This window comes from Berghia stephanieae, chromosome 3 (assembly GCF_034508935.2).
Source record: "Berghia stephanieae isolate SIO BIC M18660-M18661 chromosome 3, UCSD_Bste_1.3, whole genome shotgun sequence".
In the NCBI taxonomy this organism is placed as follows: domain Eukaryota; kingdom Metazoa; phylum Mollusca; class Gastropoda; order Nudibranchia; family Aeolidiidae; genus Berghia; species Berghia stephanieae.
In genome coordinates this window covers 8195442-8219037 of record NC_088362.1, presented here as the reverse complement: position 1 = coordinate 8219037, position 23596 = coordinate 8195442, and the positions used below count along the sequence as shown (strand labels likewise).

The 23596-nt window shown below is 35.8% G+C and overlaps 2 protein-coding genes across 2 annotated transcripts; one reads left to right on the top strand and one right to left on the bottom strand.

Moving 5' to 3' along the window:
- Positions 1–548: 548 nt before the first annotated feature.
- Positions 549–4935, bottom strand: LOC144969453 (uncharacterized). Its single transcript, XM_078908568.1, has 2 exons — positions 3532–4935; positions 549–2839 (listed from the first exon to the last, which is right to left on the bottom strand). The coding sequence occupies exons 1-2, from the start codon at positions 4833–4835 to the stop codon at positions 2206–2208; spliced, it is 1938 nt and encodes a 645-aa protein (XP_078764694.1). The 5' UTR covers positions 4836–4935; the 3' UTR covers positions 549–2205.
- Positions 4936–22958: 18023 nt separating this feature from the next.
- On the top strand, positions 22959–23528 carry LOC144969139 (uncharacterized). Its single transcript, XM_078908248.1, has one exon. It carries the CDS (start codon positions 22959–22961, stop codon positions 23526–23528), a length of 570 nt encoding a protein of 189 aa, XP_078764374.1.
- Positions 23529–23596: the final 68 nt, after the last annotated feature.

The window sequence follows — 23596 nt, the reverse complement described above, 5'->3', positions numbered from 1 at the left end:
TAATAATAATAATAATAATAATAATAATAATAATAATAATAATAATGATAATAATAATAAATGGCATTTACATAGCGCTTTACCCCGTTGACACAAGCTCTATGCGCTGTACATTGATATAAAAGAAAACATATTACAGTAAGACAAGTTTTAACAACAACAGAATATGATAATAGTATTGCAACATTATGACGTAAAAAGATAAAACTTTAAGCGAGATTTGAACGTTGTCAACGAATCCGAGCATCTCACGTGTGATGGGAGAGACTTTCAAAAATGGGAGGCCGAAAATTGAAAAGATTGTTCACCTATTTTACGCAATGGCTTAGGATGACAAGGATTGATTGGTCATTGCTTGACCTCAAGTTTCTATTGAGGACATATAATATGTTTATAAGGTCTTTAATATAGGAAGTACTGTTGGTGCTCAAGGATTTGTAGACAACAGTACAAATCTTATAGGCAACTCTTTTTTTCCACAGGAAGCCAATGTAACTCACGGAGAAGAAGAATTAGTTGCTGACGGGTATTTTTGGCTATTGCGCACAATGAGTCTGGCTGCGTTATTTTGAGCAACCTCAAGTTTACTCACTTTGTCTTTAGCTAAATTCGCCCAAAGGGAGTTACAATAGTCCAATTTAGATAAAACAAGGGAATTAATTAAAAGTTCTACTATATGATTCGGTATTAAATGACGAATTTTGCTAATTTTTTATTCATTTATATGTGCATATATATGGTGTTATTCACGTGGATTGTCATGGAAAGATCTTTATCAATGGTGACGCCAATCACTTAAAGTCACCGATTTTGTAAACATATTAACTCCAATTTTGGTAGATAAATACCAATTTCATCCTTAAACAGGGGAGACAATGTGAAACTTTTATCAAGTCATTACACTAAGGCAGTGGGATAGAAAAAATAATGATTTATTTCACTTTTTCCTGTGATATTTTTAATTCTTTGACAAAATTAATCTGGTAACTTTCGTGCATGAGGCAGATTAAGGTAGATTGTTCAGCCCACCTGGGCATAAATTTAAATCAAGAAATGTCCTCGTAAAAAGCAAAAGGCATTGTCTCCACACGTAAATATTAATAACGATTAGTAATGGATTATAAGCGTCAATATATTGAACGAAGACAGATAATGTGAACGTTTCGGTTTTCCCCTTTATCAACAAAACACGATGAATGAAAAATACACCAAGTGTTCGATATGCATCTAGAATAATTTTAAGACGTTTCGGGCTTCCCCTTTATCAACAAAACACGATGAATGAAAAATACACCAAGTGTTCGATATGCAACTGGAATAATTTTAAGACCTAATACAGCTTTGAATAACACAAAGGGCTTGAACAATGAATTGCAAAATATTAACATAAAGAGTTTAAGAACTTGTGAACATCATAAATCTCCAATTCATTTTAATGGTATTGCTTGTATTGCGCGGCTCTGCTCTGTGGATGTGGTATGACTATTGACTTCTGACCTGAAGGTCTATGGTTCGAGTCAAGCTTTGGACGGTGCAAATTCGAATCCTTAACTCACTCATCCTAGATATTTTTGCTTCTCTTCAAAATTGGAAAAAAATGTATTAAAATGAGCATTTATATAGATTTATTCAACTATCATTAATATGAAAAAAAAAACTACCTAAAAACATTAACTTTGATACTACGCCTATAATTTGTCTCATAAAAATGTAATAAATAGGGGTAGGGTAACAGTAACACGGGTAAACTACGGATATAGTCGGTGTTAGGGTTGATTGAGTTAAAGAAAACTCTCTGCTCACATTCTCGCACCACATTTATGTGTGAAATGAGTTTCTGGTCGTTACAGTCATGTTTTTGTTGGGGAAAAAACCAATATTAAAAAGAGTCACGGCTCATCCTATATGTTTAATATTGCCTTTAACTATCCGGAATGAGATTAGCGGAAGAGTAGCGTCACCTTACATAGAGAACGTCAATATGGTTTTGGGCATGCGTCTCTCTCGTCCTCGCTTTCAGTGAAGTGTTTCATGCCGCTTTCACCGAAAGCGAGGACGAGAGACACATGCGCAAAACCATGTTGACGTTCTCTCTCTAATAACTTCTCCGCCGGTGACGTCCAATCAAGGGACGCTACTCTTCCGCTAATCTCATTCCCTATTCAGTGGATATGGTGTTGTATAGAAGCCTATATTTAGCATACATTATTTGCAAAAGCAGTATAGTTTTAATATAAGTAAATCCACACACGCATCTTGCCCCCTGTAAAAATTCAAACGCAGAATATCTCCCATTAAGGATGCTAATTTGGTTTCGTTGTCGTACTTCATGAGAGCTTCATACATACCGTCACCGGGTACGGTTGTGAGAGTAACTTTATAATAGGGATCATCTGAGCCTATCGATCTCACGGTAAGAACAGATTTCAATTGTTTCAGACTTAATAGAGCACACTTATCTCTATGGTCTTTTGTCTTATTCACTATGGCATTCATTAATACTTCAGAAACGGCTTTAGTCACTTCTTTGGGTACTTCTTTAGTGGACAATGCTTTACAATTACAGAATTCAATAGGAATATTAGCAGTACTACAATTTCTTTCCATCGGTATTTCATCAAAAAGACTGATGGCTCTGGCGGTCAGGTTGCCTTTCTTTGTCTCTCCGTTGAATTTGAGTAAATGCATCAGCGTTTGGTGGATGTCAAAGAATGTTGTAAGGCGGTTTTGGTTTTCTTGGAAAGTTTTCAGTAATTCAGGATACTTTTTCTCAAACCACGAGGGGAACATAAAGAATACAAATGGAGTGTTGATCTCTATCTTCCCGTTAAAAGTATTTCTGTGGATCAGAGATTAAATTCACAATTCAATTTAAAGAAAAGTCTGAAGAGTTTGCAACTATGTAGCTCAAATGATTTAGCTGAAAAGATAAATCATCAAATATGTAAGAATTGCATGATAGAAATAAGTTTAAAAGAACTGCTTTTGATCTATAAAATATTTTAGCCACTAATCTCGTTCTAGAGGGGACATTCTGAGCTTTAATATGCTAAGTATTTAGGATCCGTTGCTAATTTGTGACCCGCCGTGTCAAAGCGGGATCCACTCGGTTAGGTAAATTGAATTCATTGCCACAAATATCAAAATTGGGTTTAATTTCTCTACGTCAAGCTGGAGTATAAATACGATTTCTTGCCTTACAAATTAAGATCAATTCATCATTCTATCTAATCAATTTCTGGGGTGTGAATCATCCCGACATAATACCGTTTTGAGACAGAGGGTCACATTTAAGAGATTGTTTCATTCTCTCAGGACGAGATTAAATTTTACTAGAACCTAACATGGCATATTATCTCTTCCCCCCCCCCCCTTTTTTTTTCACAAAGAGAGCAGTAACAACAATCTAGGGTTGGATCGATGATACTCTTGTTCTTGTTAAGACTGGAGGTATGTATGTCAGGTTTGTGTATAATCTGACTTCACCTTATAAGAGTTAAAAGTTGAGAAAAAGTTAAAATCAAAACCCACCGAAAATCGCCAAATCTGGCTCCGTGGTCACTAAAGAAGATAGTTACTGTGTTGTTCAAAACATTTCTCTTGTCCAAATCTTGAAAGAAGTTCAAGTAAATCTCATCTCCTTTACTCACATAGTTTTGATCATCGTGGCTTAACTTGGAGTAAAAGTTGTAAATAAAGTAAGGCTTGCTCCGTGTGTTGTTGAACAATGAGACCATTTGTGTGACGGAATCCTGTAAAAAGACTATTATTGGAATCTCTCCTACGCAATGTACTCCGGCTTTACGACAAATCTTGTCCTCTTCAATCTGAAGTCTTAGTGCACGACTGTAATAATCAAATGCTGGATGTTTCCAGCCTGCTTTCGCATAATGAAAAGCTGTCCCAACTGTCATATCAAATCCCATAGCTGTTCGGTATCCAGCATTTTGGTAATGATGCCATGTAAATTTGTCTTCGATAACATCCAAGTATGTATTACTACTCCAGAATTTCTCAATTTCTTCTATGCTGTACCCGGTGTGCATGGGTATAACATTTGGAAAAGTGTTTTCTCCGACTTTATTGAATTTATGAAGTTCTCTAGCATTCAAATTTTTGATGATATAATTTCTGGTTTTTGGCATTGTCCGAATTAAATTCTGTTTTGACATGCCATCGACCCCAATTATTAGAAGACTCATTGTTTCTACAGGAGAATTTTCTTCTATGTGTCTTTTGTAGTTCGTTTCACACCTTCTCTCTACTTTAGGCTTTTTCAAGATTCGAAGCTTAAATGTTTGGCTGACAACAGTTTTGTTAAAGAAGCATTGCACCCAAATTTGTTCATCTTCATCTGATAATTGTAAAGGTTTGCTTAAAAATTGTTCTGACCAGTTAAAATCACGTAACGTGCTATCGTTTTCGTCTGACAACTCTACTCTGGTATATTCACAGTAGTCAAGATTTCCAATCGTTGAATTTACTCTTGTCCAATTAATCCGAAGTTTACTTTCATTGTCGACATATACAAAGACAGGCAAGCCCTTTTCACAGCTTAACGGTGTATGCTTATGCTTTACGTACTTCAGAATTTTAGGATCAAAGGGATCTACTTCTTGAAATGGGCAGCTTTCGGTTACATTTTGTGATAACGATGAAGATTCGGTTGTTATCGCAGTATATTGTTTTGGTGTTGTTACACGTGACACAGCTGTTGTTTTTGAATATTGTGTCGTTGTTAACAAACGTTTTGCCATTGTTGCTGTTGTCGATAACGATCGAGAGTCATTTTCTGGTTGTTTATTTTTGTTGAAGTATGTTGGTACGTGCGTCATTCGAAAAATCACAGAGTGGACTCTTGAGTAATTTAGATACCAAATGACAGAGGATAAGCATAGCACCACCAGCAGCACAGTCAGTTTGAGAAATTGTTGATTCATGCTTGCATCTGAAAATTTAAGTATTGTACATGTCTTTATTAGTTTCAATGAAACAATAAAAATGTTAATATATGTCATCCAATTATTGTTTCTTGCATTCTTAAAACGTATCTAGGTCTAGATTTGAGTTATGAAAAATGTGTAGTATACATAAAATATGCCATATCACATCAATAGGGTATATTTTCGGATTGCATCGTTTAAAGTGCAAAATGCTTATACCTAGTACCTATATCAATAAAAGAAATAGTTAAATCTGTCTCAGTGTGTGTGTGTGTGTGTGTGTGTGTGTGTGTGTGTGTTGTAAGAGAGTAAGCTTATGCAAGAAGTTTACGCAAGAATTTTTAGAAAAACATGGCAAATATTAGAAAGAACCATGGGGTTAGCTGCAGGAGATTGTATTTATTATCGGTTGCTGTCCACAAAACACTGTTGTTGCAACTCAGGGGATACGTATAATACTCAGGGGATATCAGCAACAGATTGATGCTATTTTTGGTTGTTATGCATAAATGCGGTCATTTATCAAAGTACTTTAATGTCATAAGAGGCGGTGTTTGATAGTAATATTCGAGAAAATTCTTGTTGTTTTTAATATACAAGTTGTATTTGATTCGCTCTTGCTTTAAGAGGCAGGTTTTGAATTTTAATGTGGGAGGTCAAAATCATTAGGACGAGTTTGAAGGAATTGTGGGAATGGGTACAATAGGAATAAAATGGGTATTTCTGCTGAAAACAGCATTCTATACAATTTGCATTTAATAATTTAAATTATTGTTGACCATTTACAGTGGTTAACAAATGATCGGGTGGGAACAGTAAAGACAATGGACGTTTCGGGGGAAAACCTTTCCTCAGCAAAAGGAACGTTGCAAACATAAAACTAAATGTATTAGGAATTGTAGCGTGTGTATTCCTGGATGGTTGAAGCATGAGACGATAGCGTGGTGCTATCTAGTTGATATATTAAAAACTTGTCCCAACAGTCCATGCCAGAAGTTCTTTTTGTCATTGTAATTGTATCTGAAAATATGCAAACGCATTCCTTTTTAAGACATATGTAATATTATTCCACCTTTCTATCTCTCTCTCTCTCTCTCTCTCTCTCTCTATATATATATATATATATATATATATATATATATATATATATATATATATATATATATATATATTTTTTTAATGTTTATTTTACTGTGTATATTATAACACGTTTGTAAAAAGAATTTCCTTTACTGGATGCAATAACGTATTATTATTATTTTTATTATTATTATTTTTATTATTATTATTATTATTATTATTATTATTATTATTATTATTATTATTATTATTATTATTATTATTATTATTATTATTATTATATTATTATTATTATTATTATTATTATTATTATTATTATTATTATTATTATTATATTATTATTATTATTATTATTATTATGAGTATTATTATTAATATCGTTCGTCTTATATCTTCAGTACATATAAGTAGATGGTTTCCGGATCGAAGTTATAATCCGATTATAGTCAGTGATGCAAAAGAGATTTACATTTTTTTTTCAAATATATATCTCACATTCTCTATTTGAAAATCATCTTCCCCACTGGTTAATTGTTTTCGGCCACAAATTCGTTTAGCTCTTGTGATCCGATCATTTTCTTTCTTTTCTTATGTGCGGCTATGTGGTCTTGTGGTATGACACTCGCTTTCGGATCGGAAGGTCCTGGGTTCGAACCTCGCTCGGCGCATAGTTGAGTCCTTTGAAAAGACCCTTTACTCGCATACCCTCACCATACTCAGGTGTAAAATGAGTACCTGACCGTTAACGCTGGCCGTTGCCTGTCCGAAAAAATTGTAATATCGCCTAACAGGCGTCATGTTTCGTTCTACATGTTAAATGTTGGTGTTGACCAGGGACCCCTTGTAAAGCGCTTTGAGCACATTTAGTGGATATTGCGCTGTATAAAGCTCAATTTAAAAAAATTTAATATTAATTCATTAATGTATTTGTTATGCAATATTTACAGTCACAATTTTAACTATTTTACAATGTTTAAATTATTCATGTATAAAGCACAACCTTGGCTGTGAACGCTCTCCTTATTTGTATTCTATACATCATATTTCCATTTTCTATTTATTTCACTGTGTAAATTATAACACGTTTGTTAGAAGAATTTCCTTTATTATTATTATTATTATTATTATTATTATTATTATTATTATTATTATTATTATTATTATTATTATTATTATTATTATTATTATTATTATTATTATTATTATGAATGTTATTATTATTATTATTATTATTATTATTATTATTATTATTATTATTATTATTATTATTATTATTATCATTATTATTATATTATATTATTATTAGTAATTATTAGTATTATATTATTATCATTATTATTATCATTATTATTATTATTATCATTATTATTATTATTATATTATTTTTATATTATTATTATTATTATTATTATTATTATTATTATTATTATTATTATTATTATTATTATTATTATATTATTATTATTATTATTATTATTATTATTATTATTCAATGGTGGTGGGTATTTACTTTTTAATAAAGTTTTTTTTAATGTCTCCCTGAGTTTTGTGTTATATTGTATTTGATATCGAAAAGGATGAGAATGTGACTGCTATTGTCGCTGCTCTTGCTGCTGATGATGATGGTGATGGTTGTGGTGGTGGTGGTGGTGGTGGTGATGATGATGATGATGATGACGACGGTGATGATGGTGGTGGTGGTGGTGGTAATGGTGATGATGTTGGTGTTGGTTGTGGTGGTAGTGGTGGTGGTGGTGGTAATGACGATAATTATTATTTAACACGAGACGTGTCCTACCTTTATTTGAAGCCCTCGAAAGTTCAGTATTAAAAATAATAAATCAAGCAATCACACACGACATCCGTATCTGGATGGGTGTTATTGTTAGAAAAAATATGGTTGCCTTGTGGTCTTGGGTAAATTTTTTTTTTTTTAAATAGGGAATGAGATTAGAGGAAGAGTAGCGTCCCTTGATTGGACGTCACCTTACAGAGAGAACGTCAACATGGTTTTGCGCATGCGTCTCTCTCGTCCTCGCTTTCAGTGAAATGTCTCATGCCGTTTTCACCGGAAGCGAGGACAAGAGACGCGTGCGCAAAACCAATTTGACGTTCTCTCTCTAATAACTTCTCCGCCGGTGACGTCCAATCAAGGGACGCTACTCTTCCGCTAATCTCATTCCCTATTACTCATTTAACATCTCTCGTCTCATGTGTGAATGAGTTCTAAGCAACAAACCTGTACGGATATCGTGAGAGCAAGTATTGGTATAATGATTACACACACCAGGCGGTTTACACTGTCTAAAAATAAAAATAAAAGATTATATAGATAGATCGAAGATGACGTCACTCCGGCCTTTGTTATCGTTTTTTGCCATCCGCGTTCGCAGTTACTTAAGTTGATAGTATAGTAGTATTTATTTTTCTATAATCGTTTTGCGAAGTCTTGTGAATAATAATTCACAAATATATGAAGAGTACAGGGGGAACACCACAGATGTCCAGTTTTTTAAATGTTCGTGACTGTCCCCTTGAGTGATGTTAGGCGTCTAAATTTCCCCTCTACAACAATAACATTGAATAAAAAAATACAACCATTAAATAGTTATGGTTGTAGCAAGGAATTTATCCAATGGAAACCGTACGGTGCTCTGATTCGCTAACCAACCAGCGGCCTCGATGAGAAAAATACCCGCCATTTTGATGTTGGCTGGGAATCGCGTTACTATAGTAAACAAGCGCTGATCGGCCGTTCATGAAAACAAGTTGCTGCTCGTCGTTTAACTCAAAATTATTCAAAACGATCTCTCTAAAATGATATAAATGTGACTTCTTAAGGTTTTCTTCACGGTCAAAACCACACAACATTCTATTAATGATTACGTCCGAGGCAAAAAGGAATATTGACAGGTCGACCGAGAGTTGAACTCGTGAGACGACAAACATCAATGCGAAGTGTAGCGAGAGTCAAGCTATTGTTTGTCTTGTCCTATTCTATATAGAGAAAAGGATAAATAGTATAGCCTCGTGTGTGAGTGGTTGCGTGTCATAGTCTTGTTTTTAAATTGTTTCTGTTGTTTATGTGTGTAGTGATGACTCTCTCACACTCAATTTCAATGCCGAAAGAGGAATTCCCGCACACAAGAAAGGGGAATTGGGGTGGTATTTGGCATACATATTGTATAGTATCTAGTTCTAAATAGATAACTGATTAGAATTATATTATGATATATAAACACAATGCCAAATACAATTCCGAAGTTTCCTTATTTCAAATGAAGTAAAGCTCCAAAACCTAACGGTAGTGATTGTAGTACTGAGTGTTAGTGAGGTGATGTGGTGTTGGTGATGGTTGTAGTTGTAGTAGTAATAGTGATGATGATGTGGTGGTGGTGATGATTGTAGTTGTAGTAGTAGTGGTAGTGATGATGATGTGGTGGTGGTTGTAGTAGTAGTGGTAATGGTAATGATATGGTGGTGGTGGTGGTTGTAGTAGTAGTGGTCGTGATGATGATGTGGTGGTGGTGTTTGTAGTAGTAGTGGTAATGATGCGGCTATGTGGTCTAGTAGTATGACACTCGCTTCCGGATCGGAAGGTCCTGGGTTCGAGCCTCGCGCTCGGCGCATAGTTGAGTCCTTGGAAAAGGCTCTTTACTCACATTCTCTCACCGTACTCAGGTGTAAAATGAGTACCTGTCCGTTAACAGAGTTGTCTTTGTCCTAAAAATTGTAATATCGCCTAACAGGCGTCATGTCCCGTCCTACATGTTAAATGTTGACCAGGGACCCCTTGTAAAGCGCTTTGAGCACATTTAGTAGATATTGCACTATATAAAGCTCAATTTAAAAAAAATAATATTTCAATGATGATGATATGGTGGTGGTGGTTGCAGTATTAGTAGTGGTAGTGATGATAATGTGGTGGTGGTTGTAGTTGTAGTAGTAGTGATAGTGATGATGATGTGGTGGTGGTTGTAGTAGTAGTGGTAGTGATGATGGTGTGGTTGTGGTGGTTGTAGTAGTAGTTGTAATGGTGATGATATGGTGGTAGTGGTGGTTGCAGTAGTAGTGGTAGTGATGACGATGTGGTTGTGGTGGTTGTAGTAGTAGTGGTAATGGTAATGATATGGTGGTAGTGGTGGTTGTAGTAGTAGTGGCAATGGTAATGATATGGTGGTAGTGGTGGTTGTAGTAGTAGTGGTAATGGTAATGATATGGTGGTGGTTGTAGTAGTAGTGGTCGTGATGACGATGTGGTTGTGATGGTTGTAGTAGTAGTGGTAGTGATGCTATTGTGGTGGTGGTTGTAGTAGTTGGGGTAGTGATGTGGTGGTGGTTGTAGTAGTAGTGGTGGTGGTGGTTGTAGTAGTAGTGGTGGTGGTGGTTGTGGTAGTAGTGGTAATGATGATGATATGGTGGTGGTGGTTGCAGTAGTAGTGGTAGTGATGACGATGTGGTTGTGGTGATTGTAGTAGTGGTAGTGATGATGATGTGCTGGTGGTGGTGTAGTAGTAGTGGTAGTGATAATGATGTGGGGCTGGTGGTTGTAGTAGTAGTGTTAGTGATGATATTGTGGTGGTGGTTGTAGTAGTAGATGATGTGGTGGTTGGAAAACACATTACAGGTTATTATAATACATGATTACACACATTCTCTAACTTCATTTTTTGACAGCTTCGTTGTGCCATAAATATATGCAACAGTTCTGAAACATTTTATTGTGGATTTTGATATTGTTTGTTGTTTTTCTTGTGTCGTTATGTTGACATAGATACCGAATGAATGGTAATTACTACATTCTCAGCCAACAACAAAATGCTGAATGCTTTCATTGGTGGACACTTTTTAGGCTTCGTACGTATTCTCATTCGTTTAATTCTATGGGTTGTAGTTTCTATTTAAAAAGGGAAATTTTATAGTTAATGACCTGATATCACTCAAAGAGGGCAGTCACAAAAATTTCAAAAATGGACATATGTGGTCTTTCTCCTGTACTCTTCATATGACAAAATAACTCGAACTAATGGGCATGATCTATATTACCTTTCCATGTGCTCGAGGTCATTGGTCACATGGCAAAGTGTGTTCAAAGTGACCCACATAGTGAAAAGTGTTCACAGATTTTTAAATATCTAACATCACGATTGGTTATTTTGTTCAGCTTGACACATGAGTATGTTTATTACTTCTGTAAATAAAGCATCGTGTTGACATTTTAAAAGAAATATCCAATAGTTGGACAGCAACAAATCATGTGATTGATGACCTGGTTGGACGAAATCATGAATATAGATCGCGCCCATTAACCAGTAGATTTTTGACCAATCAAAACAAGGAATTTGTGACACACCTTCACACGTGTTCGACAAAACATGCTTCATATAAACAATAACGTAAATCGACCTCTCTCTGATCATTGTTATTGTTTACATACCGCCAGATGGGTGACTAGTAATCACACGATTTTCTCGATCATATTATAAAATTTAAGTTTACACATAGTTTTCTGTGTTGTTTCTAATTGATCAAGTGGTAGAACAGTGGGTATTTTACTTAGACACATACCATCAATAGTAAAACCGGTGTAGTTTGCTATGTTTACCTATCACAGTCATTGTTTACGTTATGACGACTGTCCGAGAGGCGTGGTTATCTAGGTGTCTATTATTTAGAGCAGCGGTATAGATAGAATGAAGATGACTTCACTCTGATTTTTGTTATTGTTTTTTGCCATCCGCGTTTATGAGTAATACTCACTGAACTTTATTATCCAGACTATAAAAGTTCTTCGATACACACAGTTTTATGTGTATACTTCCGAATGGCAATGTTATGAACTTTTTAGCCAAGCGCATACTATCTATTCCATTTATTGAACTTGACTGTAAAATCTGTACAAGGAGGGGGGGGGGGGTTACACTTGGAGATTTTCGTTGTTAACAAATCAACATTGTCAATGAGGTGATAACACGAACGGAATAAAGATACAGCAATATGACGTGACGGGTGAATGTAGAATATTCCCCTGCTCTCTGTTTTTACGGGTATTGAGTGTGTCAGAAGACATGTGACAATGATAGCAAGAAAACAACGAAGTGTTTTGCTCACGACCATGTGTCATGTTCACACGACGATTCTATAGATAGAATGAAGATGACGTCACTCGGGTCTTTGTTATTGTTTTTTTGTTTGTTTACGTATCTGCATTTACAAGACTATAGATAGTTCGAAGATGACGTCACTCAGGTCTTTGTTATTGCTTTTTGCCATCAGCGTCTATGAGTAATGCTCACTGAACTGTATTAACCCGACTATAAGCGTTCATGGATACATACAATTTTTTGTGTTGCTCCGTTATACTTCCGGATGGCAATGTTATGAGCTTCTTAGCCAAGCGCATACTATCTATATAGATAGTATGCAGATGACGTCACTCAGGCCTTTGTTATTGTTTTTGCCATCCGCGTTTGTGAGTTGTTCTCACTAAACTGTATTAACCAGACTATAAAAGTTCATGGTTACACAGAGTTTGTGTGTTGGTCCGTTATACTTCCGGATGGCAATGTTGTGAACTCCTTGGCCAAGCGCATTCTATCTATAGATAGTTCAAAGTTGACGTCACTCATGTCTTTGTTATTGTTTTTTTGTTTTTTTATGGGTTTTTTTTTTTTTTTGCCATTCGCGTTTATGAGTAATTCTCACTAAACTCTATTAACAAGTCTATAAACGATCATGGTTAGCAGCGTTTAGAGTGTTGTTTCGTTATAATTCCGGATGGCAATGTTGTGAACTCCTTAGCCAAGCGCATACTATCTATTGATCAAATTGTAAGGCGTCTATCTATCGCACGAAAATTTCTCAAGTTCAAATTCGAATAGAGATGTGAGATCTATTTTGAGTAATTTTGAACCTATGATTATTATTCTAAAATATATCAACATATAACGTGAGTGTTATTAAGTCATGTGACGTCATGTTATCATCTTAGTATCTATTCACAGACATTTTTGTGATGCGTAAGGTTGTACATATACTTATATTGTTTACTACAAATATCACAAATATAAATTTTGAAAATTGTAAGAAAAAACAACAATAACAAAAACAAACAAATATGATCAAATCTATATCTTAATAATACCGAACGAGCTTCCATAGGTTAATGCAGGATGTAACAAAGGCTTGAGGTACTGTAGTCAGAAGAATGATTGTCGCTTGATTAATTACGATCTGGTTCTGGTTGACTGGAGAAAGATGGGTGGGATGATGATGATGTTGATGATGATGATGGTGATGGTGATGATGATGATGATGATGATGATGATGATGATGATGATGATGATGATGATGATGATGATGGTGATGATGGTGATGATGATAATGATAATGATGATGATGATGATGATGATGATGATGATGATGATGATGATGATGATGATGATGATGATGATGATGATGATGATGATGATGATAATGGTGATGATGGTGGTGATGATGATGATGATGATGATGATTGTTGAAAATATAGATGAATGAAAAATTTATTGGATTACTTCCCTTTGTTTACGAAATTATAATTTGCCTTTATTCTGAACTGTTTGGACTGCAATGTTGTTGACTTTTGGCTTTTGATTTTTGATAAAAAAGAAGTGAAGACGAACGAACACATGAGGCATTTCGATGTTATTTTAATGGAAGTGGTTATTCAGTATCAGATACTGAATAGTGCTTTGCCACTATTCAGTATCCATAAGGAACTCTTTTATTATAGAGAGAGTGAAAAGTGCGACAATCTCAGTTGAATGTAAATAAACTGCTGACCTACTACCAGATTGAACTCGTGCAGTTACTGACAGCCCGATTCAAAGTTGTAGAAATATTTTAATCGTTATTTTTAAATTTCTGCTATTGTGCAATTAACATAGTTCAAAATATCAAAAGAAGAGTGGCATTCAAATACATTTTTTAATGTCTAAATAGACATGATTAAATGTCACTAAAAGTTCAGTAACACCATGGCTTGGTGGATAAGCTGTTTGACTCTGAACTTAAGGTTCGAGAGTTCAAATCCCGGCCGGGTTAACTTTTATTTCTCCCCAATATTTTTGTTTTAATCATTTTATTTGCTTGTAATATATTTTAATGTTTATATTATACTATTATTATTATTATTATTATTATTATTATTATTATTATTATTATTATTATTATTATTATTATTATTATTATTATTATTTCTACTTACTATTATTATTATTGTTGTTGTTGTAATCGTCATCATCATCATTTTTATGATTATGATTTTTAAATCAAGTAGTAGGAGTTATTTAATCAGTTATCGATTTATTACGAATATCTTTTATGTGTTATAATCTCGTTGTTGTTTTTCATTGATGAGCTCTTCTATTGTTCATTACTTTTTAAAATCTTGCTTTTTTCTGTTTGTCACATTTGTTGTTGTTGTTGTTCTTGTTGTTGTTTTTGTTTGTTTGTTTTATCATCTAAGACAATTTACGTGATAATAATAATAATGATAATAATAATAATAATAATAATAATAATAATAATAATAATAATAATAATAATGATAATAATGATAATAATAATAATAGTAATAATAATAATAATAATAATAATAATAATAATAATAATAATAATAATAATAATAATAATAATAATAATAATAAGGCTCCTAATAATAATAATAATAGACGTCTAATAATAATAATAATAATAATAATAATAATAATAATAATAATAATAATAATAATAATAATAATAATAATTTAAACAGATACTGAATATTAGACTACAATTGACATCTATTTACTGAATACACGTGGTATTTTTAGGGGTGTTTCTTTTTTTACGAAACCTGAAACCTGCCGAAACACGCCGAAACCTGACAAAGTTAGGGGAAGCAGGCAGCAGTGGGGAGTGAACCTGGGACTCAGGGAAGTGTACACCATTGGGGAGTGAACCTGGGACTGAGTTTCGTAACAAAAAAGCAATTACTTTTTTACGAAACCCAACAATATCCAACAAAGTTATGGAAAGAAAGTAGGCAACAGTGGGGGAGTGAACCTGAGACTCAGGGAAGTGTACACTATTGGGGAATAAACCTAAGTCTATGGTTTTTCGGTGGGTTTTGGCGGGTTTCGTAAAAAAGTAATTGCTTCATTCTCGTCTGGTACCCAACTCCCATAGTCCCAGGTTCATTTCCACTGATATCCTCTTCTCACAGTCCCAGGTTCACTCTCAACCAGTGTGCACTTCCCTAAGTCCCGGTTCATTGCCCAATGGTGCCCACTTCCCATAACTTTTGATAATTTCGGTAGGTTTCGAAATAAAAGTACATTCTGAGCTCACTGTCCACTGGTATCAGCCTCTCGCAGTCCCAGGTTCAATCCTCTCTGTGTCCAAATCCCAGATTCACTCCCCACTGCTGCCTGCTTCCCATAACGTTGTCGGGTTTTGGCGGGTTTCGTAAAACAGTAATTCCCCCTCCCCCTTGGTATTGTCTTTTTTACAATATCCAGAGTCCTAGGTTCACTCCCCACAAGTGTACACTTCCCTGAATCTCAGGTTCACCCCCCACTGTTGCCTACTTCAATAACTTTGTCGGATATTGCCAGGTTTCGTCGGGTTTCGTAAAAAAGTAATTGCTTTTATATGAAACTCGCTGAAGCACGCTGAAAACCAGAGTCTCAGGTTCACTCCCCACTGGCGTACACTTCCCTGAATCTTCCATAACTTTGTCGGATATTGCCGGGTTTCGTATAAAAGTAATTGCATTTATATGAAACTCGCTGAAACCCGCCGAATACCAGAGTCTCAGGTTCACTCCCCACATGTGTATACTTCCATGAATCTCAGGTTCACCCCCCACTATTGCCTACTTCATTAACTTTGTCGGATATTGCCAGGTTTCGTCGGGTTTCAGAAAAAAGTAATTGCTTATATATGAAACTCGCTGAAATTCGCCTAAACCCAGAGTCTCAGGTTCACTCCCTACTAGTGTACACTTCCCTGTGTCTCAGGTTCAGTCCCCATTATTTGCTTACTTTCCATAACTTTGCCTCAATTTGTTGGCATTTGGCGCATTTCGTAAACAAAAAGTAATTGCTTTTTTAAAATAACAAAATCCGCCGAAACCCAGTCCCAGGTTCACTCCCCACTGGTGTACACTTCCCCGAATCTCAGGTTCACTCCCCACTGTTGCCTACTACCCATAACTTTCTTGGATATTGCAAGGTTTCGTCGGGTTTTGTAAAAAAGTAATTGATTTTATATGAAACTAGCTGAAGCTCGCCGAAAACCATAGTCTCAGGTTCACTCCCCACTGGTGTACACTTCACTGAGTCCCAGGTTCACTCCCCACGCGTTGCCTACTTTCCACTTCTTTGCCGCATATTGTCGGGTTTCGTACAAAAGTAATCCCCCCCCCCCCATTGTTATTGCTTTTTTATAAACCCCAGAGTCCCAGGTTCACTCCCCACTGGTGTACACTTCCCTGAATCTCAGGTTCACCCCCCTCCCCCCCCCTCAGCCTCTACACACACACACACACACGCTGCTGCCTACGTCCCAGAACTTTGTCGGATATTGCCAGGTGTCGTCCGGCTTTTTATTACGAAACCCGCTGAAACCCATCCCAGGTTCACTCCCCACTGTTATACACTTCTCTGAGTCCGAGATTCACTCCCACAGCTGCCCTCTTCCCATAACTTCGTCGGGTTTCGGAAAAAAAAACACCGTATTATAGTGCAAAACCACTATTCAGTGTCAGATACTGAATAGTGCAAAACCACTATTCAGTATCAGATACTGAATAGTACAAAACCACTATTCAGTATCAGATACTGAATAGTGCAAAACCACTATTCAGTATCAGATACTGAATAGTGCAAAACCACTATTCAGTATCAGATACTGAATAGTGCTAGCCTTATTTTAATATATCTTATTGACTTTTGACTTGATTATTAGACAAATATTACATGGTGCCGAAACCCGGGAGTCATAAGGTAAAGATTTAGCAACTTTTAGAGTGATGGAATTCACAGTTTGAACTCGTTCGTCTGAATTCTGAACTACTAGGCCTTGGTTTCATGTCACGGTAAGGCCAAGTATCGACATTCGTTTTTCGATAAATTTGACACACCATTGGACACATTTAGGCCAAACTAAAAATTGGATGCGTTTTTCGTGTTTTTGACATTTTGATGCTGCTATCGTGTTGACTGATTTGGAGTACTTGAAAATAACATTTGATGTTTACTTAATTGAATATTGTGCGCTTCTACTATGGATGACGAAGCGAAAAGAAAACGAGTAGCTGGCTGACTCGAGCAGGAAAAAGATTAGACGATTCTTTGCGAAAAACAGACATTGAACACATCTAACTTTCAGCACTTATTGATGAATTCGAAAAACGGTTGAAAATTCTAGACGATGTGCAATTAGAAGTGGAAAGTGCTTTAGGAAACAACATTGATGAATTATAACGTGACATTGATGATGCCGCTGACTTTCGTGACGGAAAGATGGACATACTTTTGAAGGCTAAAGGAAAACTTGGTTCTTTAGCGCAACAGACTAGTAATAGCGTTAACAATGAAACGACTCGTTCGAATAGTGCGACAAATAATAGTGATGCAAAATTACCAAAATTAGAACTTCCTACCTTTTCTGGAGACTATAATGAATGGCAACCATTTTGGGACAAATTTTCGGCAGTTATTGATTCATCTTCTATTCCAATCATCAATAAGTTTACCTGTCGTCAATCATTAGTCAAGGGTGAGGCAGCATCGGCCATAATAGGACTTTCCTTAACTGAAGGAAATTATGAAAACGTTAAGGACATTCTACAAAAACGATTTGGTAGACCAGAAAGGATAATTTTTGGTCATATCCAGGACCTTTTACGAGGAAATTCTGTTTCGAAAAATAACTCAACTTCGGTAAAAAAAAAAAAGCTTGTGGAACTTGTATGACAGCATACAAAATCATGTGCGCAGTTTGGACAATTTGAACATCAGTGGGCAGCAGTATGGCGTTTTCCTTACCCACTGCTGTTTATTTCTTCATAAAATCGGATCACTTAGTTATACTGCTGGAACCCAGCAAGTGACTGACAACAGCAGCTGCATGCTGTAAAAGTGGCTACCTGGACGGGGATTCCCCTTTTTGAGGGTTAAGACACAAAGTATTGCATTTTCGTGATGTAATATAACACCATACCTAGATGACCACTTACATTACAATAATATTAACTTATGGAACAGACAAGTAACTATTTACATTAAAGCACTTTAAATCTTTAAAATCAGACGTTGGATTCCGAAACTAATTAATGCTTTGTCCAGTCTTAATATTATTACACAAAGTAAAACATTCATTCTCTGATTCAACACATTTTAACTACGTTTTTAATCGTCATAAATGTAATGGGCTGGACATCTGGTATGTTCTCTCCATTTGTATTTTGTATTGTATTTAAAAGATATGGAGATAAGAGGATTAAACAATTTAACACACTCCTAAAGAACATATAAAGCAATATATTGTGTGTGTAGGTTTTACCACAAAGTAATAGGAACAGAGGAAGCAAGCTCTCTTCGCTCCATGTCCTCAGTTCACGATCGCGTGACTTTGCAAGCTGCGCGTCAAATCGGTGGGCGGTGGTTCAGAACGTGAAACACAAAGTAATGAAGTAATAGTAATAATTTACTTTGTGGCTTTGTGGTGACGATAGTGTAGTGTAAATAAATAGCGATGCTTTTTTTTTTTGTCTATCCTTTTTAAACTCGCAGGTTGCCAAGAAATATAAATTTTGGAACAGAATGTCATTAATTTTACATATTATAGTAGATTTTCCTTGTCAATTTGTTTGTCCGCCTACCTTTATATCATAGGATGACACATACAGCTGTTTGCTTCCTTTCTTGTTATTGGTGCTGCAACACTTTTAACTTCTTGTTTTTCTTCGATGATTTCTCCTCTAGTGTTGCCTCATTTCTCAAGCGCAGCTCATGGTGAAGTCTTACAGTCAAAAAAATATCAGCAAGTCTATCAACTGTTGGGCAATTGCAATCTTCGTATTTCACACTTGCCGATACCGTTCCCTCTAACATCTTCGTTTTTAGAAGCTTGCGAACATTTCTCAATCCAACATATCCTTCAACATTGGTTTGAAATATCATTTCAAACAACCCAACCAACTGCACCAAACGAAAACTTGGCTTTTTCAATCCGCCGTGCCGACAATCGTTAACCTGCTTTTGCTTGATTAAAGACAAATGTAGAGCATCATTGCCTTTGTCTTCGAGGTGACCAAGACAGTTTCCGCAGACGACATTAGCCTCGCTGATTTTCCTCAAGGCATATCCACTGATGTATGCCACAACGTTTTCCAGTTGGATAACATCTGACATTTTGCAGGATTTGACTAAGTTGACAATGTGGGTGGGCTCTTTGGGAACATCTGTAGCGATTGGGAGGGAGAAAAGGCCCGATTCTGCCGGAGATGTAAAATTTAATAAAACAGAATCCATATCTTCTTGGCAGTTGCTTCCTTCACTCGGTATCAAGAGGCTATCAACCATTACTTGTCGGAGGGCATGTCGGAATTGTTGTGGGTCTGGGTTGTTACGATGAATCCCCTTTCCTCTTATTACGGAAAATAGACTTTCTAGACAGTCTTGATTAAGACGGTTGGTCAGCAGGTAATCCACTCCGTCAACATTTTCAACAAGGTCACGAACAAGTAATAACAAAGCATTGATATTCATGATCCATCCACTGATACAAGGAATTCGAACAGCTGGTCTTTTATTCCATTGTGTTCCATAGCGCAAATCCTTTAGCCATTCCAACATCTGCTTGAGGAAAGGTATATGGGAAGATGTTGAAGTGATAGGATGAGAATACGTGGCCGGTGACTTATTGCCACGAATGTTGAAAACGTTGAAAAGTTTATCAAATTTCTCCAAAAATGTAGAAGTAGCCATATGAGTTGAAGGAAATATATTGACAGAGCACATAAATGATATGCCCATGGCAACGCTGTGGCTAATCACTTGTGTAGCAAGACTCACTTTCATTTTTCCGAAGGGAGGAATATCTATATGTTTCTGTGTGAGTTTAGGTGCAATACGAAGGGGAATTCTTTGTCTTTCAAATAGAAATCTGTGATGGATTGCCATGACGCCGTTCCACCACCTGCAATATAAAAGTCGTGATTGAGGAGGTTGTTTCTGACGCTTTTTATCAGGTGAGGTGGATCAAAGAATACTAGTATTTTATCATGTCCGTGCATAAAGAATGGCGTATCTGGTGTTGCTCCAAAAGACTTCGCAACCGCTTGATTATTTGATCCTTGATCACAAATAAGTGCCTTGACAAACAGTCCTATTGACGTCAGGTGATTAATTGCGTGGATGATCAAAGTTTTCAAGTCTGTTGACTTGACAGTTGAATTAGAAATGAAATAACCAAATGGCTGTTTCCATTTTTTAATGAGCCCACGAGCCATGAATACCAATGCAGAAGATCCAGTTTTAGTGCCTGAGTCCAATATACCCCCGAAATCTTCAAGACCTTCAACAAAATCCTTTTCCGCATTATAGCTGAGAGACTTTTTAAGTGACATTTCATCAAACATAACAACACATTGTTTCTCCTGAACACTCATCGAGGCCACTTTAACTTTGAAAGCTGTTTTAATTTTGTCCGAAAAACCGGGATAGATGTCAATTTTTCTCATCAATCGACGGGAGTATCAACTGAAGGAAGGAAGAACTGTCGCTGTAATAGACGATATGCTTTGGGGGAGGCGTGGTATAATGACAATGCATAACTCTTTTCTTTGGCACTCCATCTTCTCCCTTTACATATTGATAGGTCCAGTTGCTTACAGAAGTAGTCATGTGTTGGTTTGCTAAGATATTTTCCAGATTTTTCTTTGATTTCCTCTATTTCCCTTCTTGCCGAGGACTTGTTTGTTTTGTAAGACAGGCGTTTAATTCTTTTTCTTTGTGATTGGAGTTTTCGCTTTAAATCTCGAATTTGTTTCTCCTTTTCATTTTGACCTTTTATTAAATTTTCCACGTTTTCTGGATTTGGAATTTCTATTTCTGTTGCTTCACCTGCTGTGGAAGTTGTTGGGGTTAGAGGTAGCCTTAGTTTAGGGGGGCATCTTGCTTTTGGATTTTCAAAAGTTTTACAGCGATTTGGGACATCGAACAGTGTTGGAACAGCTTTTAGTCGTTTCAGCTGTTTTCTTGTGCTTGATGTAAATTGAGAATCCTCGAAATGATCTGCGCACAAAACATTTCCACTAAAAAGTTTGTGAACAGGTTTAGTTAAAAGATCCTCTCGTCTGGTGTTGATAACCCACCGCCGGCATCTGTCTTTGTCTTTCGGAAATCGAAAAAAAGACAATTCTGGATTGTCAAATCTATTCTTTTGACAATTGATGGCAGAACAGTGTTGTACTCTGTTACGTTTGCTTTTACGTTGAGGGTTCTTTGCGACACTTGTGTTAATGGCGATGTTAAAACCAATATCTAACTCTGAATGAAATTCAACATTGTTACCACGCTCTAAAGTTATGGAATCAATGCTATTGTCAATTAGAAGGTTATCATTGTCAATAATTTCTTGATGATTGTTATCCATTTTATTCATTCACTTGTCACAATTGTTAATAACGTTTTATTTATATTATATCATTATTATATATTATATTATTATATCATATCCACGTTTACACCATGCCACACGATTTCAATAACAACAAGGCAACAAATAGTGAATAAAAAGAACAATCCAATTACAAGAATACTGTGAGTAATCGTAGACTGATGCACTATGCCTTTTCGTAAAACGGGGCGAGGCGAAAGAACTTGACGCGCACTTCTCAACTCTCGTTAACTTATCGCGAAGCCGGCGAGAGCCCCTTATGCTTCCTCTGTTCTTATTACTTTGTGGTTTTACTTCACTATTACAAATAGAAACAAAACCACCGTCATTACACCAAACAACAACACCATCACAGTTGCGTAGTAGATAATAGAAGCAATGAATATGGTAGAAAAGGTATTCCTCTCTCTCTTTCTTTCTCTCTCTCTTTCTTTCTCTCTCTCTCTCTCTCACACACACACACACACATACACACACATACATCCTGCATATACACACATATTACATACACACGTAAAAGACAGCCTAAGAGAAATGAATCACATTCACACTACACCTAATTCATACCACTGACAACAACGATATAACATCAACAGTTAGTATTCCACAAAGGCAAGTTTGACTGGGGAAAATAAGAAGAGGGGGGGGGGGGAACTCAAACACAGCCAAGATAGAGAAAATAATAGTGGCACCTCCTAGGAATTAACAGATATTCAGACATTAATCTCAATATTCACAATGTACAAGTAGTGCAGCTGGTGAATAAAACTTTTCCACACCAATCAACAGAGACATGAATGAAACAAACCGATTCATTTCATATTTCTTAAATCAGTAACAGATGTGTCTTAAGAACTAGTATTGTAGGGCTACTTGCAGAGGGAGTGTATATATATATATATATATATATATATATATATATATATATAATATATATATATATATAATATATATATATACATATATATATATATATATATATATATATATATATATAATATATATATATATATACGTTTCCTGTACTACATTAAGTATGTCTTCTTCACTCCTTTACCATATTCGTGGGAACGTTTAATGACAAAACTGTAGAATCAGTGTAGTAAAGTGTTCCATGGTCAGTAGGGACAGAATATGTGTGTTTTGTGATCAGACTCATTACGCAGAGAAATGTGAGGATATTAGGTCCTTGAACTTGGAGGAGAGAAAAGAAAAAAATAAGAAAATGGGACTTTGTTTCAAGTGTTTAGGTCGACATCTCTCAAGAGACTGTAATTGTTTGTGTTACTTTTGCAAGGGATCCCACCATTCAGTATTGTGTAAACAAAAGATCAATCCAAAACAGACTGACCAGACAGCTGTTAGATCTGACGCTGACCCCTCAGTGCATGTTGGACTCTCACATGTGCATTCACAGAAGTTAACCACACTTATGCAAGTTGTACATGTGATGGTTCGGGGTATCAAGGTCTGCATCATGTTTGACAGCGGGTCTGACAGATCCTTTATCACTAGAGACTGTGCTAAGAAACTTAGATTGAAAAGAGTTGACCAGATTAATCTAAAATATCATTGTTTTGGTGGAGATAGTGGAAAACCAGAGCAAAAGGAAGTTTTCCAATTAGAGTTTTTGGGAAATAAAATCAATTTAAATGGTATGAAAACTATTTGCGCCCCTATGTTTCGATCAGCAGTAGACAAGGAAGTACTATCGGAGTTCCCTGACATCTCTTTTGTTGAAAATTATCAGATTAGTGAAACTGTCAAGGTAGATGTTTTGATAGGATTGGATTGATATTGGTCTCTTATTAAAGATCAGAAAAGTTCATTATCCACAGGTTTGGTAGTTCAGAAAACTGTCTT